General features: G+C 35.8%; 1 protein-coding gene across 2 annotated transcripts in view; it reads left to right on the top strand.

The window, feature by feature from the left end:
• Nucleotides 1-17,924, top strand: part of TNPO1 (transportin 1) — a 79,348-nt gene that overhangs the window by 56,494 nt on the left and 4,930 nt on the right. For both annotated transcript variants that reach the window (XM_075488554.1, XM_075488553.1), the window contains 13 exons: nt 29-181; nt 1,338-1,563; nt 4,266-4,437; nt 6,458-6,544; nt 7,326-7,433; nt 7,636-7,794; nt 7,892-7,979; nt 9,141-9,239; nt 9,454-9,549; nt 12,412-12,487; nt 13,284-13,383; nt 14,838-14,912; nt 17,756-17,898. In XM_075488554.1, coding sequence (XP_075344669.1) covers nt 29-181; nt 1,338-1,563; nt 4,266-4,437; nt 6,458-6,544; nt 7,326-7,433; nt 7,636-7,794; nt 7,892-7,979; nt 9,141-9,239; nt 9,454-9,549; nt 12,412-12,487; nt 13,284-13,383; nt 14,838-14,912; nt 17,756-17,863 — 1,547 coding nt within the window. In that variant the 3' untranslated portion in view covers nt 17,864-17,898. The remainder of the gene's footprint in view (nt 1-28; nt 182-1,337; nt 1,564-4,265; nt 4,438-6,457; nt 6,545-7,325; nt 7,434-7,635; nt 7,795-7,891; nt 7,980-9,140; nt 9,240-9,453; nt 9,550-12,411; nt 12,488-13,283; nt 13,384-14,837; nt 14,913-17,755; nt 17,899-17,924) is intronic.

Below are 17,924 nucleotides of genomic sequence, written 5' to 3'. Positions count from 1 at the left end.
AGAGATTAACACTGTTAATTCCCCTCAGGGAAATGTTCTGCTGCTGCTCTAGATGTCCTAGCCAATGTATTTCGTGATGAACTTCTGCCACACATCTTGCCCCTTTTGAAGGAATTGCTCTTCCATCCTGAATGGGTAGTTAAAGAATCTGGTATCCTTGTTCTTGGAGCAATTGCTGAAGGTAAGGCAACAGTGCATATCAGGTTGCTGAATTTTTGATTGGTTCTAAAGCAGCTCTGTGATTCCTTCCAGGTGAATTTACTTATGCAAACAAATATATCTCCTTAGCTGGTTTGGTTTCAGTGATTAATCTCTACATCTACTAATTGGTGACTACAGTTATTCAATTTTCCATTTTCCAATCTATGCATGTTTGGGAGGGTAAATAACTTAGAAAATTTATTTTATTTCTCCCTTTCTTAACTCTGCAGCATATATTTATTGGTCTCTCATGAAATACTACCTTGATTTCATAGAAGAGGAATATTTATTAAATTTGAGACTTACATTTCATTTACGTGTTTTCAGAAATGGAGAAGACCACTCCTGTGACTTCAGTGCCCTGAACTGCTTTTTGTGGATGGTTCTCCAACTTAAATATGATAACTTCCATTCCTTTGTACTTACTCATAGGCTTGCTTGGCTTTTTGCCTGCATTTCCAGCATCTCTGTCCCTTTTGCAAGCTGAAGGAATACATTTGGGTCCATGCCTCGATTATCTTTCTTTTCCCACAGTGCCTAGTGAACATACCTTTTTCTTTGTTACTAGAATACCTTTGTGTTGGTTTTGATTTCAAGTCAAGCAAGGTAAAAGTTAGTACTTCTGGCAAATCTCAGTGTATTACTGCCCTTGCTGACTTGAAACGGGTAGCTTTTTTGCTGATTGGTATTTGTATGACATTAGGAGAAAACAAGAAGAAATTTAAGTTTCTTAAGGAATCTTTTATAATGATATGATGATTTGTTGTCAAGACTGAGTCTTTCTCTACTTGTTGTCATGGCTACTCTGCGTAGACTGATGTAGGACCTCCAAGCTTTATAAACTCATTTTATTTGCACGTACTTGCCATACTCCATCTAGTAAAGCAGGATTTCTGGAGACTGGGGAAGCACTGAAGTAGAAATATAGTTGAAATGAATGTAAGTTTAATTGGGGATTTTACTTATTGTTTATGTAAGGTTTCTTTTAGGACTTGATATAAATTAGGTAGCCTTGCTTTGTATATTGTTAAAATGTATTCCTGTGTGATAGAGAATGAAAATATGTCCCTTCTAGGAAATAGAAAACAATAGAACTTTGTGTTAATGTACTGCAATAGCTATATTTTTCCTTCTAGGCTGCATGCAGGGTATGATTCCATATCTTCCTGAGCTGATCCCTCACCTTATTCAGTGCCTCTCCGACAAAAAGGCTCTTGTGCGCTCCATTACATGCTGGACTCTTAGTCGCTATGCACACTGGGTAGTTAGCCAACCCCCAGACACATACTTGAAGCCATTAATGACTGAGTTGCTAAAGCGTATCCTGGATAGCAACAAGAGAGTACAAGAAGCTGCCTGCAGGTAAGCCAACACTTAAGCAAAAAACACTATCCATGACACTGCTTTTTCATGGAAAATTCTTTTAATGCTTTTATCAATGAGTGCGTGACTCCCTTTCTGGCTCTTGATGTATTTCTTTCTCTTTTAAATTGGAGTAGATGCTGCTTCTTCTGGAGTAAGTCACAAATTACTCCAAGTTGTTACAACATGAAAAAAGTTAATTTGTATTTGTCTTGTCCAGTTTGTTTTCAGAGTATATGAATCACCAAACAAAATAATTTATTGTAGTAAAAAATTGTTTGTGACACTTGTTTATTTTCAATATTGATGTTTCATTGACCAGAAACCTGGCTTTTTTTAATATGCCTATGAACAAGGTCAATACTGATTGCAATGGAAAACTATGCTATCATTGGATTACTGATGGTGTTTATATTTAGTTTAGGATTACCAAAACATTTGTGTTATTATTTCAAGGGATGTTCTCTTTCTCCCAGGGAGATCCTGGGAGATAAGATTCCCTTCTCCCTCTTGTCTGCTAATATTTAAAAAAAAAAAAAAAAAAAAGGCTCCATTAATGGGCACACCATGGGTGCACCTCTTGTGCAGGAAGCTCATCAAATAAAGCTTTTTACATGTCTGTTTGTGTGGGGCAGGAGTATATCAGCAGGCTGCCAAGAAGGTTTCTTCATAAAGCAGAGGTAGATCTGCATCTGATTGTATGCTTAACACTTGAAACATGCAAATTTATTATCATTATTATTAATAATATACACCCCACCCTCGAATTTCAGTAGTGCCTAAGGACAAGGCTGAGGTTAGAGTTCTTCTGCCAAGCTTTGCACAAAAGGGGTAGATGTATCCTTTCCTGAGAACAGATACAATGAATTTAATGAAATGTACTTAAGTAAGATTTGAGTATTAAACAGTTTCCTTTTTGTCTCTAAACCTTTTCAAACATTGGGCTAGCAAATTTGTTGGGCTTTAACATCTGCTCTGTTCTGTCTCTTCATAGTGATAGTCTTCTGTTCCTTCCTGAATGAGCAGGAAAATGGTGATATAAGACTACTTGCTTCATGCATTTTCAGTTCCAAGGAATCAGATTATGTACAGATTCTATTTAAAAAAAAAAAACACACACACAAAACAAACAAACAAAAAACCAAAACAAACAAACAAGCAAAAAAATCCCTAACAATAACCAATAAAACCCCCACACTTCTGTTCATACTTTCCTTGTCCAAAACATGGTTGAAATGTGCATGTAGTTGAACACAGCTGTGTTGCAGTTGTTAAATACCGTCATGTAGCGCTTATGATGGAAGTGCAATGAGCAGTGGAAACTGTTAAAGTAATAAGAAAGGGATAAAATGGAAATATTAAAAATAACAATACATCTGATTTTTTTTTTTATTTGAAGTTCAATATCAGTTTTATAGTGTGTTTTGAAATACTTTCTTTAGAACAGAGATTCATTAGAATTACTGTTGCAGCTAAAAAATAAACTATCTGGTAAACTCCACTTTAAGCAAAATGTAGAGCTGTTACAAGTCAAAACATACTTACTAGCTTTCTAAATTGCAAAGAAATACAATGATCCTTCTTGGAGAGGAGCAAAAAGCTGCATCCCTACAGCGAATAGTTGTACAGATCGTTAATGTCTGCCAAACTGAAAACTGGTCACAGGATGCTGTATGTTTTCATCACTTCTGTATCACAGCAGATGTCTTAAATTTCATTTCTGTACTATTCAAAAACTGCTCATTTAGTTGGTGACACCCAAAAAGATACTTTACTGAAACATGTTTTCCTGGTCATGTCTAATGCCTTTCTGAAAGAATACTTCGTAATAATATAATAAAATAATAAATAAATAAAATAAGAATGCTAGCCACTCAGTGTTCACAGTTGCACTGTGTTAAGAAAAAGGCATTTCTGTATTTGGTAGCATGCTAGTATGGGATTGTTCACCTCATACAGTGATGCATGCATTTTTAGTGCAGGAACAGGGTAATAATAATCTTGCTGACAGAAGCTAGGCCAGTAGATCTTCAATAGCTCATAATTTTTCCCTTTCCTTAATGTTTCTCTGAAGTAGCATGTTGGGGGGGGGGGGGGTGTTTGTTTTGGATGGGGTTTTTTAATGCTGTTGTTTGAACATTTGACAGACAACCTGAAAAGTTGCCATGATGCCATGATGTGTGCTTTGACCAAGGCTGGCTAAAATTGTTCATCCCCTGCCTTTGCTTTTAGTTTTCCATGTCTTTCTGTACCTGTTTGTCACTGTGGTGAACTGCTGAGAGTACAGGCTGATGTTGGTGTTGTACTGGCTTCTAGGTGCAGCTACAGCATACATTAAAGATAGTGAGCCGTTTTTAACTTAAGTAAACAGCGTTTGTTATCGTTCCTACTATTTCAGTTAGTATATTGTAACTTGTGTACAGTAATACTTTTCTCAGTGGGGGCTTCCTGCATATACATAATGGGTTTTACAGCAATATTTTTTAATTTTGTTCATCACAATGTAAGAGCTGAATCCTTACATGTTCCATCAAAATAGATCGAGTTTATCTCAGTAATACCATTTTGAAAACATATCTTGGATTAATTTGAGGACTATATACAGTTTTATGTTTAAACAGAGATGGGTAGTGTGGGGCATTTGGGGGTTGTCTTGTTTTGTTTTTTTCTGATACTAACTGACCTGGTTTTTTGTCCCTCAGTGCCTTTGCTACTCTAGAAGAGGAGGCTTGTACAGAACTTGTTCCTTATCTTGCATATATACTTGACACTTTGGTCTTTGCATTTAGTAAATACCAGCATAAAAACCTGCTCATCCTTTATGATGCTATAGGAACTCTGGCAGATTCTGTAGGACATCATCTAAACAAACCAGTGAGTATACCTTATGTTCTGTAGAAGCACTCATCATAATTGAAAAACTGGTTCAGTGTTTTTTGTAGTGTGCTTTACATGGTATAAACCAGAAATGCTGATGTTTCTGTGTAGGTTTTGATAATACTAAATATTTACAGGTAAAATACATAGACTGCATGTAATTTGCCCATTACCCAAATATTCGCCATTTTGAATAAACAATTGTGTGTGTGATGGCTTGTGAAATGTGCTTCTCATCGTGATTTTTTTTCTTGTGCTCAGAGGAGATACATATATGTCATGGTTTAAACCCAGTCAGTAACTAAGCACCACACAGCTGCTCGCTCACCCTCCCCACCCCCCGCAGTGGGATGGGGGAGAGAATTGGAAAAAAAAAAGTAAAACCCATGAGTTGAGATGAAGACAGTTTAATAGGACAGCAAAGGAGGAGAAAATAATAAAAATAATGATAAAAGAATGTGCAAAACAAGTGATGCACAATGCAATTGCTCACCACCCACTGACAAATGCCCAGCCCATCCCCAAGCAGCAATCACTGCCCCCCAGCCAACTTACCCCAGTTTCTATACTGAGCATGACGGCGTATGGTATGGAATATCCCTTTGGCCAGTTTGGGTCAGCTGTCCTGGCTGTGCCCCCTCCCAGCTTCTTGTGCACCTGACAGAGCACGGGGAGCTGAAAAGTCCTCGACTAGTGTAAGCACTGCTTAGCAACAACTAAAATGTCAGTGTGTTATCAACATTATTCTCATACTAAATCCAAAACACAGCACTATACCAGCTACTAGAAGAAAATTAACTCGATCCCAGCCAGGACAATATATCAATATGGATATGAAATGGGACTTTAGAGAAATTGGTGGAATGTGTATTTTAATTTCTACTGACCACACTTTTTTTTGTAACCACTTTCAGTATAGCTAAGCTGCTCTCTGTGTCTCTTTCCAATGTATCAGAGCACAGAATCACTAGAAATTGCTTTATCAGAGAGAGAGACAGGCATTCATTTTATATGTAAAAACACAGAATCCTTTGCACAAAGTGCAGCTACACACAGCCAAATATAGTGGGGGTTTTTTAGTGTACGTATATATTAATAGCATACATGTCACATGTGTGCATCTTCTTATGGTGGTTATTGAAATTTGTTGTATTTCTCTATAGTGTTTCACATGACATAAACACATTAGAATAAAACAATTTGAGTTGTGTCCATGGCATTTTACTTGCCATCCGAGACCCCACACCATCAAAGGGCCTCTTTTTCAGTCTCTCTCTGTCCTTGGCCACCTTGACATTTGACAGCACCAGGAGGAAGCTAAATGGGAGCTCCTGGTGATGGTGGGACTTTCTTCAGTCACTTAGAATTTTGTATCTTTGGACATAGCGTTAGCTGGCAGCATCTCTTCGTTCTTTAGATATCTTGTGGGAGCAACAGCACTATAGGGATGCCTTGCTTAATGTCCTTGTGACTGTGGCTGTGCAGTGGCAGGGAAGGTACAACAGCTTTCTACAGAATGGGTAAGTGTGCCCTTCTGGAGGGATAGGAGATTACTTTCTTAATGGATGGTTAGTTGCTCAAGGAAGAAGTTTCAGGAACTTGGGGGGATAGGGTTGTAGCATCAGGGCAATGGGAAATGGTTGAGAAAAGCAGGTGGCAGATGCACAGCCAGATTGCATTGCTAGTAGAATAATTTTCCTCAGGCAATCATGTAGATTTGTAACAACCCAGGCAGCTATTAAAAGTTGCTAAACTGAAACGAAACCTGGCGGAAAAGATTCACTCTTCAAAGGTACTTTTACGTGCTTCAGCAAAAAATCTCAAGACACAAATTGTAAATTCTAATATTAAACTACTTCTACATATTGCAACAATGATTGAATTACAATACCTCAGGGGTTTTTTGCTGGAAAAAGTAGAATATATATCAATTCTTAATAGATCCGTTTTCTAGCTTTGAAATAAAGTAGTATGCAGTGAAGTGTTTCAGCAGCTGATGCATTTTCATCCTAAACAGGAATATATTCAGATGCTAATGCCTCCATTAATCCAGAAGTGGAACATGTTGAAGGATGAAGATAAAGATCTCTTCCCTTTATTAGAGGTAAATGTTAAAATTTGAATATTTTTTATCAATTTCTTCTAGGAATTACACTTTCTACTAAAGATGCTCCTACTAGGAAGTATGACTATAAAAGTTGATGGTGTTAGGTATTTCCCGTTACGGACAAAATATTCTGACTGTAGTAAGAAAATTTTGTGATTGAGGATATGTCATTAGGTTTAGCAGAAATCTTTTAGATTTTTTTTTTCTGCCATTCTGGAGTATTTTCTTTGATGGGATTCTTTTAGATAAAAAAATAAATGTTCCATCCCCCTTTTATTCTTGTCTTCTCTCTCCTTGCTCTCCCTTCATCCCTCCATTGAAACTATTGTCAGACAAGCTGAAGGTATGAACCAGACCATGTAGTCTATTCTCTGTACTTTCTGGGTGTGAAGCAGGAAAGCACCTCTAGAAAAATTAGTTTCATAACTCTTAGGTAATGTTAGGGCTTGTATATGGTCAAGACACTGAAATTTACTGTAAGTGCTGGCTGAATTGTCGTAACTGGTTTTGTATGCACTTTCTTGGCTACCTCTAAGAAAATGCTGCTGCTGAGAAATTTTCTCAACTGGCATAAGTAGGAGAGAGTAACAACTTGCTGATAGTTGCCTTGGCTCAGCTAATTGGTACTGCCTTTCTAGGCTGTGTTTACTTAATCAGTTACGTGTGGTTATACTTAAAATGCTAGTATCTTTTAATTTACCTCTCCCAAGTAAAAGGCACTTCAAGGATGTGAGGAAAGGTAGTGACTGTTTTCTCTCTTTTCCTTTTTTAATTCCAGTGCCTGTCGTCAGTTGCTACTGCCTTGCAATCTGGCTTTCTTCCATACTGTGAACCTGTGTACCAGCGTTGTGTAAATCTGGTCCAGAAGACCCTTGCACAAGCCATGGTATTTTTCTATTGCTATTCCAATGTTTTCAGAATATCTCCTTAAACCAATATATTAACTATGTCAAGTTACGGGTTTGCAGGGAGATTTGTGGTATAACCATTGAATATCTAAATAAAGCTGCAGTTCTGAAACTTTTTTTTATGCATACCCCTGAGAAAATCTAATACTCATTTTGAAAATTCATACTTATTTGTTGCAGTTGCATAATGCTCAGCCAGACCAATATGAGGCTCCAGATAAAGATTTCATGATAGTGGCTCTTGATTTACTCAGTGGTTTAGCTGAAGGACTTGGAGGCAACATTGAACAGCTAGTGGCTCGCAGCAATATCCTGACACTAATGTACCAATGCATGCAGGTGAGATGAGTTACCTGTTTGATCCAAGGATTTTCTTTCTTAAGAGAATCAGAAACACTTCTAGAATTGTCATTTTTTTTTTTCTTCCTCCCTTTAGGATAAAATGCCTGAGGTACGGCAGAGTTCTTTTGCATTGTTAGGTGATCTGACAAAGGCGTGTTTTCAGCATGTTAAGCCTTGCATCGGTATGTTTCTTTTACGTATTAAACAATTAACTTGTTTTACAAACTGATAAGAGGCTGGTTCAGCCATTGTTAAGCTCCCTGTTCTGTAGGTTGCCTTTTCATGGTGTTGTAAGTTTTCATTTTCCTTTATCAGCAAGAGTCTGTAGTCTTTTCTCCTCCAAATTGTGTGTTTGAAAGACATGTTCTTATTTTTGTATACACTGCAAAAGTGCATTTTTGTCCTTGATTTTAATAATGTAACAAGCTACTTGTTGTGCTGGAATACAGCAAAACAAGTGTACTTAGACTTCAAATAGAATAGTTACTTGCTTTGATAGATTCTTGAATTTATTGAATTCTGAATCTATTTGATAGAATCTATTTGATAGATTCTTGAAATTTTTTTTGTTCTACTAGAATCTATTGTTACATAAAATTATATATATGTATATATGTAAAATAGAAAACTTGGCTAGAGGGTAGGTTTTGGTTTGCATTTTTGCTTGGTTTTTAATTTCAGTAGGGAAGTAGCATCAGTTACACACTTCCATGATATTTGCCATCTCTTCCCACAGATACTCTTGAGATACACTTAACTTGCGAAATGAATTCTTGGATAGGCTTGGAATTTAAAATTTATTTGGCAGATGTTATAATCTATCTTTGTGACTAATTTTTTCTTAAAATGCAGTCAAGGATGTGATTGCCTTCTAGGCTTCATTGTTTTTTCAAGCATAGCTGAATACATAGCTATACAGGTGATCTGAAGGTTGTTCAACTATGTCATAAAACTACAAGTACTTGTAGCCGTGGTTTTTTTTCTTCTTCCCTCTTCCCCTCTCTCCCCCTGCCCCAGCAAGGGAAAGGGAGAAAAAAATGTTTCTAGGGTTACATAAAGATAAAGGCTATTAGAAACATTTTAAAATAATAATTTGAAAAGATTTGCATTGATCTGCTTAGGTTCTAAAATCCAGGTTAATCTGATATATAGAGAAATACAGCTCTTGTTAATTCTTGAAAGTGTGTAACACTTTCCAAGCATTTAAATAGGTTTGCATGATTTTTTTAAAAAACTTCCCTCCCCCCCGTCCCCCCGTCCCCCCCCCCGCCCCCGTGATCTTGCAGTAATGGGACAAGATGGTTATATTGTGTGATGAGATTTTAAAATGTTGTTCTTTCTAGCTGATTTCATGCCCATTTTGGGAACCAACCTAAACCCCGAATTCATTTCTGTATGTAACAATGCCACCTGGGCAATTGGAGAAATCTCCATCCAGATGGGTAAGATATATTTTTTTCCTTTGAATCTTTGCACATTTAGCATGGTTTGTCTGGGTGGTTTTTTGGGGTTTTTTTTAGTGATACTTTCATGTTCAAATGTAAATTAAATTTGAGATTCTTGTCCTTGTTAGTAAGTTCAGTATACCAGATCTATTTAGATTATGTATATTAATGGTCATTTTCTTCTGAATCTTTTTTTTTTTGGCTGTTTCAGGTATAGAGATGCAGCCTTATATTCCAATGGTGTTGCACCAGCTTGTAGAAATAATTAACAGACCCAACACACCAAAGACGTTGTTAGAGAACACAGGTACCCAAAAACTGAACCATACATGGTGAAGGGAATTACAGATTTTTTTTTTTTTAATATAATGATTTAAAAAATTGCATAGGGGAACCACACCAGAACTAATTTTATTGATATGTATTTGGCTTTTATAAGCAAAAGCAACTCTGTTTTGCAGAAGCTCTTACAAGTCTCAGTCTTGCAGCAAACCTTCTATCATATATCTAGATTCTTAAAGTTATTGCTTTCTCACTTTTATAACATTTATTATATTTATTTATCATCTGTTTAATTAAGTATTCTTCCAGTTTTATTTATTTATTGTGACACATGTATGCAGTAACACTTAGACTTAGTTCACACTGATTTTAATATATGCATGTCCTTACACATGTGTACTGTATATATATGTCTAGTGTTTGAAACAAATGTAATTGGCATGTATAAAACAAATAACGAACTCTTTGAATTTACAAAAAATGCACTTTTTTTTTTTTTTTTATAAACTTGTAATATCATGGACAAAAATCTAGATCTGTGATGGCAGTTTTACCACAACATAACTGAAATTATGTGTAACTTCTATTACCTGGTCACTTAATAACAAATTTCTGAAAAGATTTCTAATAATGGCATGCATGTTTTATGTTCTGGCCCACAACTTTGCCTTCCAAATTGGGAGCAATCCTCAAATGCCTTACTGAATCAGAATTTCTGAGGCTTGTTTCTTTTGCATTTATAGAGGGCACGTTCTGGTATGAAGAGCACCTTCCATACTTCAGCAAAACTTTATTAATAATTTGACAGGTTTCTGGTTTACTATTTTACTAATTGAGAATCTTTTTTTTTTTTTTTTCTGTTTGAAAAATAACTGTCTTGTAAGAAAATGACGGTTTAGTCTTTATACCTGACATGATTGAAAATTATGCAAATTCAGTGCTACAGTTATATTTTTTGAGCTAAGCAAGAGATAAATTGGAGAGAGATTTTCAATGCATATTTTTCCTCCAGTATTCTCTACACTTAAAAGCTGCACTTTCTCTGTCCCCCACCCATTCCCCCAGTTTAGTATGGAAGGTGAACTTGAAGGAAAAATTACCTAGTTGTCTGGCATATTATAGGTACTACTTTTTGAAAAGATAGTTTTGGAGCAAATACCTACTTGTTGTGAAATATACCATGGAATAGTATAGCAATATGAATTTTCTTTCCCCCTGCCCTGACCCTCTTCCTCTGCACTGATGGATGTGTAATACTTGTAACTGAGAGGCATCCAGTACTTAAATGTTTGCTTCCATCATTGTTAGAGAATTTTTGGAAGCATCCAAACACTGACTTTTTTTTTTTTTAATTCTCTTAATATTTACTTTAAATGTGGATGCATAACTGCAAATAAATGTTGAGTGTGGTGTACTTATAATAAGTTTGTTGTGGGATATTGTGCTGCATGCCACTAGTATGTGCAAGAATATTACTGTTTTCTGCTTTAGCTTGCTATGTAATGAGCTATGAAAACAATTCTCCTACGAAAACATGAGACCATCTTAAGCAAAGTAATTGCATAGAAAATAACCAGTACATGCCAAAAAGTTGAGCTTTGACAGAGATTACTATTCCTTGTACAGACTGTAGCTGTGAGAACTTAAAGATAAAACTTAAAAGTGTATTTTCACTTGAAAGTAGCACTTCAAATGCAGTTTTATAAGTTAGATCTGCTGAAAATTTTAGACACTGCATATTGAAATTGAGTAACAATAGGGCAAAACAGTACTTACCAGTGAGCTGCAGCTTTCATGGAATGAGTATGTTTCAAACTGCTAGTATATCCTACACCAAACTTTTATTGGAGAAAGCATCATCTGCTTTATTGCATGTTTCATGAAACTGTTGGCAAATGCCTGTTAATTAGAGTGTTGCATAGTATGTCCCTTGAACATAGGTTTCCTTTCTCTGCTTCATATAAATCTGCTGGATTTTAGTATTATTCATGTATTTTGCTTCAAGTAATCCTGATACATTATTCCCCACCCTCTCCTTTTTCTAAAGATTAATCTTTTGTGAGTTGAGCAAACACCGTTAAAACACATTTGCATGATGATATTTTCTTCAGTCTGTCCCTCGGAACAAAGGACCGAAGTACCTAATCTTCTGATAAAGCAATTTTGCTTTTCATGTGTCCTTATGCCTTGGTATCAGAAGTGAGATTCTTACATAATTTCTATGAGGAAGTGTTTTGTGAACAGGAGAAATACTGGGATTAAAGAATTAATCTGCAGTCACTTTAAATTCTCTATGAGATTATGAAGAAAACAACTATTTGGTGCTCTTTGAGAAGTGTTTCATCTATTTAGCATTTTTAGATAGACCACAATATTTTCCATGTAAAAGTATTTATAAATAAGTAGTAGAGTAGGTTTATTAAAATTTTGAATTCTAAATATTGAAAAAAATATTTAGAATACTTGATACTAAAACTGAAAATGGTTAATTCCGTTTTATGAAGAGTATCCATAATAGTACATTTGAATAAAAACTTCAAAATGTATGGTAGGTAAATTTACTGTAAGAGATTACTCTGAAGAGGGCAGAATGACTGCTTACATCATAAAGCCTTTGGATTTTAAATTGTGTTTTTGGTGTTCTCTCATTTACTTCTTCAATTTTTCTTTTACCCTGGAGAGTATACCATATATGTTGCTGCCTCTTATTTAGGGGGTGGTAATGAACAGCACTGGTGAAATCTTATGTTTATTATCATACACAGATTCTGTTGGTTTCTGTTTCTGAGTTATTTGTTGTTTTTTCTTTATTTTTTCTCCTCCCCCCTCATTTGCTCATGTCTTGGTTGGCGTTTGGTGGTGTATAACCGTGATTGCGTTACCTTAGCAATAACAATTGGTCGTCTTGGTTACGTTTGTCCTCAAGAGGTGGCCCCCATGCTACAGCAGTTTATAAGACCCTGGTGTGTATTATTCAATCTTTTTTTTTAATTCATTTTTCTTCACTCTCTTTCTTTCTTTCTTCTCTCTATCTCACTTTTAGATATATTTTCAGTTGGTTACAAAATCTCAATCCTTAATCATTGCCAACCATGTGACTAATCTTGTCCTATCAGGTTTGTGAGTTTTTAGTAGCACCGTCATGTATTCTTTATGTTGTGGCTAACGACTAATTTATGCATGGGATAAGATTGTCACATGCTTGCTGTGTTAAAGCTTGACTATGAAACAGCATTTTAAAATCCACCAGAATGATAATACAATGCATGCAGATACTGTAAAATTTAAACCGTGCATTACTTTACTTAAAATTCAGTCTGAGGCTTGAATTGCTGTAAGGAATATATGTTTATAGATTTGTTATGTATAAAATAGCTTGCTTGCTGCTGTAAAAGTTAAATAACTGTTCTGTAAGTGGTATCTGACATAATTCATACTGTGATAGTATTATATGTTCCGCTTCTAATAATGATAGTTTCTATAAATATTTCAGATACATGTTTCTTTTGTATTTAATGGAATACAGGTCACACTTTCTAACCATATATAGTGCAACAGGAGAACAAGATTCTGGAGATGATGCCTAATGGGAATAGGCTAGTAAAGACTGTGTGCAACAAGTGTTTTTCTAAGTGTTCAGAATAGTGTTTCAGATAATCTTATCAGTGTGACTTATTCCATCAAATACTGTCATCTAGTTCTGACTCGATTGAAGAAAAGGTAATTGAGTTAGCTAAGTTTTGCTCTCCAACTTGCTAGGTGCACCTCTCTGCGAAACATAAGAGACAATGAGGAAAAGGATTCAGCATTCCGCGGGATATGTACCATGATCTCGGTCAACCCCAGTGGAGTAGTCCAAGTAAGATACATGAATAGATCTTAACTTCTTTTCTTTACTCATGTGAAATTTAGTGAAAGCTGTATATGGAGTATGAAAAAGTTTAGCTTGATGTGATTGCCTGCAGTACATGATGTAGCTTTATTTTGAGGACAAGCAGGCCAAAATGTTTATCTTGCGAATGATGCATATCATAATGCTTCAGTAATTATCACCTAGCAAAGGAAAGGAGTATTGTTAAATTCAGTTTTTGCCTTTTACTTACAAAGAATATGTAAATTATGAGCTTGGATTAAAAATAACTCTATTTTGATACTTCTGTCAGGTTGTGTTCAGGATCTGTATGAAAATATAAGGCAAAAGTTGACATACTTAAACCTATTTTCCAGATGTAACCTAGGCTTTTAAAACAAGAAACAGAACAAAAACAGTAACCACCCCTTCATGCTTAACACTTGGGTAGGGAAGATTCTGTTTCAACTTTGGATATATTGCTTAGATAGTCAATGTGACAAGGAATATGCACCTCTTTAAAATAAATGGTACATCTGAAGAATAGAATATGACTTGCTCTTTAGTTTCCATACCTCCAAAGTAAAGCTGTACCAATGTAATATTTTCTAATAGGAAAATGAAGGTGATTTTCTCTCTTCTCTGTCTGGAATTCTTCTTCCTGAAACACAAGAATTGAGCCTCTACCTTGTTTTGAAATTTTCCGTTCATTTCACTTATGCCTTATTCTGTACTTAGCATTTCCCTCTTCTGCTGTCTATTTGTTCTTTCACATAGCTTCAGGGGAGGGAATAATTAAGGACTGTTTTCATTATCCCATCTTTCCTTCTCTGTAGTTGTTATCCTCAGTTCTTACCTGAAAACATGTGCGTTATCAACATCATGATTAAAGACTGGTGTTTTAATGGTTGTAGTAGGAGGTAATGCATGACAGCAGATGAACTAAGTGTAGGGATTTTGGGGTGGCTTTAGTTTTGAACCTGTATGATAAACATTCTGTGTGTCCCAGAAAAAACTTCTGGCTCTGCTTAAAGGAATACAATAGCTTTTTTCCCCAACTGGAAATGAGTGAGAGAGAGTGCGTTTTGACTGTGGTCTTGAGTTTGTTGCTTGTTATTAAGGTGATTGGTTCTTGAACTTGGTATGTGTACTGAAAGAATTAACGTTAGACAAGTATGATGTGGGAGGGGAGAGGAGGAGGGTTTTTTTAACTGTGGTTTTATTTACTCAAAAACCTGATTAAACAAAGCTATTCCTACACTCAGCTATTTCTATTTCTGAACATTTAGGTGTACAATAACTTACTGTTATTGTCTGAATTAACTGGAAAATAAATACGTAAAAACAAAAGCAGTTGTGAATTAGGATCAAAGACCCATGCATAGTTAGCAGAATGAACACAAGCGTTGTTTTCAGACCTATAAATCGATGTTTCTAACTGATGTGATTGCTTAATCTTGTAGGACTTTATTTTTTTTTGTGATGCTGTTGCATCGTGGATTAGCCCAAAAGATGATCTCCGAGACATGTTCTGTAAGGTAATGTTTCTAATATAACAGTATATCCTAATGGTGGTTGGTTTGGATCCTCTGTTTTTTTCTTGCTTTCTATTTCCAGTGTTAGCACTTAATTTGTGGTCATGGAGGCTTCTTTGCAAGGTCATAAATTTTCAGACAAAACAACATAAAAATCCTGATTTTTTTTTTTTTAACCAATATTTTCTTACATGCATTTGGGTTATTCTAAACTTTTTTTAACAGTATTAAAAAGCTCACTTGAAATCTTATTTGAAGGGATAATCATCTCAAAGAGCTTTTCATAATGTCCAGCCTACTATCTTTTGCCTACATTTGGAAGAACGGGGGTTTTTATACCACATATATGATTTTTTTTCTAGAAAATGAGATCTGTATGGTTCAAGACTTTTTTGCCACAAAGATGCCTACTTTATTTTGGAGAAATATCTAGAAAATTGCAAATGAAAAACATTTCATAGTGTCCTGATCTGTTTCTCTTATTCCTGCTGAAAATGAGTTTTCAGGATTGCTTAATCCTCCTCAGAATCCCTTTTGGATGAGCAAGTTTCTAGAAACTAACATACAGTTATACCCAAGAATACATCCCTAGACAAAATGTCAATAGAATGTAAGTGAAAGGACTGTTTGCCTTATGTAAAATAGGAAAAAAACCCCACTCGGAATGTGGTATATTGTGTTTTGGCACTAGTGTCTTAGATGAAATAAGTTTCTTTTCTTTTCTTTTTTTTTTTTTTTAATTTTCATGAACAGATGCTGTTATTGTTGAGTAGTGTGGCTCCCCTCATAAGTTGTAAAGTGAAATCTCTGTTTTTAGGAAGAATGTATGTCAGAAGTTCATTATAATCCTCTTAAAGCAAAAATGGAGCATATTCCTAAGTACTTACTAGGATCATGGGTCAGTATTGGACTTTTTCTTCAAGTAATGCCATGTGTGAGCATCAGAACAGAAGCTAGAACTTTTGTATCCCATCTTTAAGAGCAAAGACAGAACTCTCAGTGTCCTAGTTAGCCTTTCAGATGACTGCTCTCCTTTAAAGGAACATCAGGTCCAGGAAATGCACAGCTGTGAGTACTCTAGCGTCAGCAGAAGAGAACAGCAAATACTTACAAGCTTAAAAGAAAGTCCAGGATGCTGTCTGTGATGATTGATTGTCAAAAGCAGTCTGCACTGATCCTTCAACACTGAATACTTGCTTTAATAAGTTAGGCTCCTCTTTCACAGATTCTTTCCAAGTTATCCATGTGGGATCTAATGCATTCAAACTAGACACAATGGTTCTTGGTCACTTGGCATAAGGATGTCCTTGCTTTTTAAAGTGTATTCTTCTGTGCTTTTTTGCCATGCAAGAAAGGAGACGAAGCTTTCTTCAAGTGATGGCATGCACGTTTTTTAGATTACTTCCTCATGAATACATGATTGCTGTAGTCCAGTTAGACGCTTTTCCAACCATAATTATGTCTTTCAGGAACAATGGGAAAAAACTGCATTGTCCAGTGTTTCTTTTTTTGGTTTGGTTTTTAGCACTAGAGCTGAGAGAGAAAATACCACATCCAAGAGCATGGGTAGATAAGCTGCCAGTGTTGAAATCTGACACATACCCTACGAATTTTATCCCTTTTTATAAAAGCAAGGTATCTGAAGACTGTAGCTGAAGCTTACTTGCTGAAACTCTACTGGAAGATTATTTAAAAACTGTTCCTTTTGTCATACCTGAACATTCTTAGATTTTCAGTAGTTTCTTGGCAGCTGGCTAATCTGACTCTTTGGGTTAGGAAAAAGAGGTGAGCCTGCTTGTGGAAGGTCTCTTTCAGGGAGAAGAAAAGCAGTAAGTTAACTGGTGACACTGTAATGTCATTATTGCTACATCCTGTTTAAGAATGGCTCTGCTTGAGAATGTTGTGCTGAGGGTAAACTCGGTACCATGAGCTTTAAATTTAAGATTGCCTTTTCTGTGAGGATGTGTTCATGACAGACCGTTCCACAACTCAGTATCCTTGAATTTAAAAAAGAAAAACAAAACTTTAGACTCTCTTGGTATTATTTTCTATGATGAGGAACCATTTCATCTGCTTATGTTCTTTCTAATGTTTGCCTTTTAACCTGTGGTTTTCAGAGCTAACATACTAAGACCTTTTTGATAGTATCATTTAATTTTCATAGTTTTCAGTTAATGTATTACATTGGAAGGTCCAGACTGAAACTGTAGATTTATTTTCCCCGCCCCCCCCTTTTACTGGCTTTTGACTGCCACTGACTGTGGATCGCTGTTCTTTCAAAATACAAAAGATTTTAACAGCTTCCATTTTAGTGACAGTTGTCTTACAGGTTCCATGGGAAAAACAGAGCGCGCTCAGGATGCTTTTGTATTTGTGCTAAAAATTGACAGGCATTCATTCTGTCAAATGCTGGCTGCGGTTTTGGCTCAGCTTTCATCCACAACATATTACACATTTAAAAAAAGAAATGTGACTACAGTAATCTTAACATATATAAACTGTGTCAATTGATAAAATGTTTAGCATTCTGAAATGGCCTAACTCAAGCTTGTAAGTCACCTTACTCATTAAAAATACATGTAGATATGTATACACACACTAATTTGTGTGGGTAGCTATATTCTATGTGTCACCCTTAAAAGAAAAAACATTTCAGTTAAGACATTACTGACTTCATTTCATTTCATGAATGTTTCATGTAAGATTTTAATATTAAATTGGAGAATTCAAATGGACAGATGTACAGTCAAGCAGTTTGTGGCTTACTGCATATGTCGTTGCTAGTAAATAATGATTATGTATCTACTGTTTAGTGATTACCTTGACTTCCCCCCTCTCATTTGTAGATTCTTCATGGATTTAAAAATCAAGTTGGGGATGAGAATTGGAGGCGTTTCTCTGACCAGTTTCCTCTTCCCTTAAAAGAGCGCCTTGCAGCTTACTATGGAGTTTAACCTCATGCACTGTAGCTGCAGTCCCATAATTAGAGGTAAGCACATAAATGTTCCTTGCTGA

This window comes from Mycteria americana, chromosome Z, assembly GCF_035582795.1.
Source record: "Mycteria americana isolate JAX WOST 10 ecotype Jacksonville Zoo and Gardens chromosome Z, USCA_MyAme_1.0, whole genome shotgun sequence".
In the NCBI taxonomy this organism is placed as follows: domain Eukaryota; kingdom Metazoa; phylum Chordata; class Aves; order Ciconiiformes; family Ciconiidae; genus Mycteria; species Mycteria americana.
The sequence above is the reverse complement of the archived record's forward strand: the minus strand, read 5'-3'. Positions and strand labels throughout refer to the sequence as shown.